Source organism: Limulus polyphemus, unplaced genomic scaffold (genome assembly GCF_000517525.1).
Source record: "Limulus polyphemus unplaced genomic scaffold, Limulus_polyphemus-2.1.2 Scaffold12158, whole genome shotgun sequence".
Lineage (NCBI taxonomy): Eukaryota > Metazoa > Arthropoda > Merostomata > Xiphosura > Limulidae > Limulus > Limulus polyphemus.
In genome coordinates this window covers 316-1,094 of record NW_013677768.1, presented here as the reverse complement: position 1 = coordinate 1,094, position 779 = coordinate 316, and the positions used below count along the sequence as shown (strand labels likewise).

General features: G+C 34.4%; 1 protein-coding gene across 1 annotated transcript in view; it reads right to left on the bottom strand.

The window, feature by feature from the left end:
• LOC106476935 overlaps positions 1 to 552 on the bottom strand; it is a gene marked incomplete at its 5' end in the record, with an annotated part of 3,894 nt that extends 3,342 nt beyond the window's left edge. The window contains one exon of the mRNA XM_022380671.1: positions 502 to 552. Within this exon, the coding sequence (XP_022236379.1) occupies positions 502 to 552 (51 nt within the window). The remainder of the gene's footprint in view (positions 1 to 501) is intronic.
• Positions 553 to 779: the final 227 nt, after the last annotated feature.

The following is a 779-nucleotide window of genomic DNA, read 5'->3' as shown; positions in this document are numbered from 1 at the left end:
TGTAGCATGATGTAGCCAGATGGAATGTGTGTAGCGAGGAACCCATGTAGCATGACGTAGCCAGATGGAATGTGTGTGTAGCAAGAGGAACCCATGTAGCATGATATAGTCAGAGGGAATGTGCATAGCGTGATATAGCCAAGGGGAATGTGTGTTGCGCGAGGAACCCACATGGTAAACTTTGTTTTGAAATCAGAAACTATCATTTAACCCTAGAATGCTAGTGTAGGGTCACTATGGCCCCATACCAACTGGTATTAATGACTGAACATTTAATGCTGGTATTTTAGGGTTAAATAGAAGTGTGTTTAGTATAACAATGAACTATGATATGTTACTATGGTAACCAGAAAAGCTGTCTATATTGCCTAATGAAGAGTGGATTGTAGTAAGATATTGTTAGGGTTAGAAAAAACTAAGCCATATTTGTAAAATAAATAATGCTTTACATGAAATATCAGTAATACATAATGGTAAACATGTGTTTCATCTGCAACTTACCAATGGTGATAAATCTTCGTCACCACCAAGTCCACCCATCTGTCCCATCATCTAAAAGAAAAAAGTAAAATTTACAGAAACTACCAATACCACCCGTTTCTTACTTTCTTTACATCAAAAGTTTCTCATTTCTTCAAACACAAGTATTACCATATATAAATAAAACTGCTCTATAAGAATAGAATTAATTAGAAAATATTAGTGGTTTCAAACACTGATCTTACAATAATATGAAACAATAAGTTCTCAAAACACATTTCAAATCAAAAAGTCAAAAC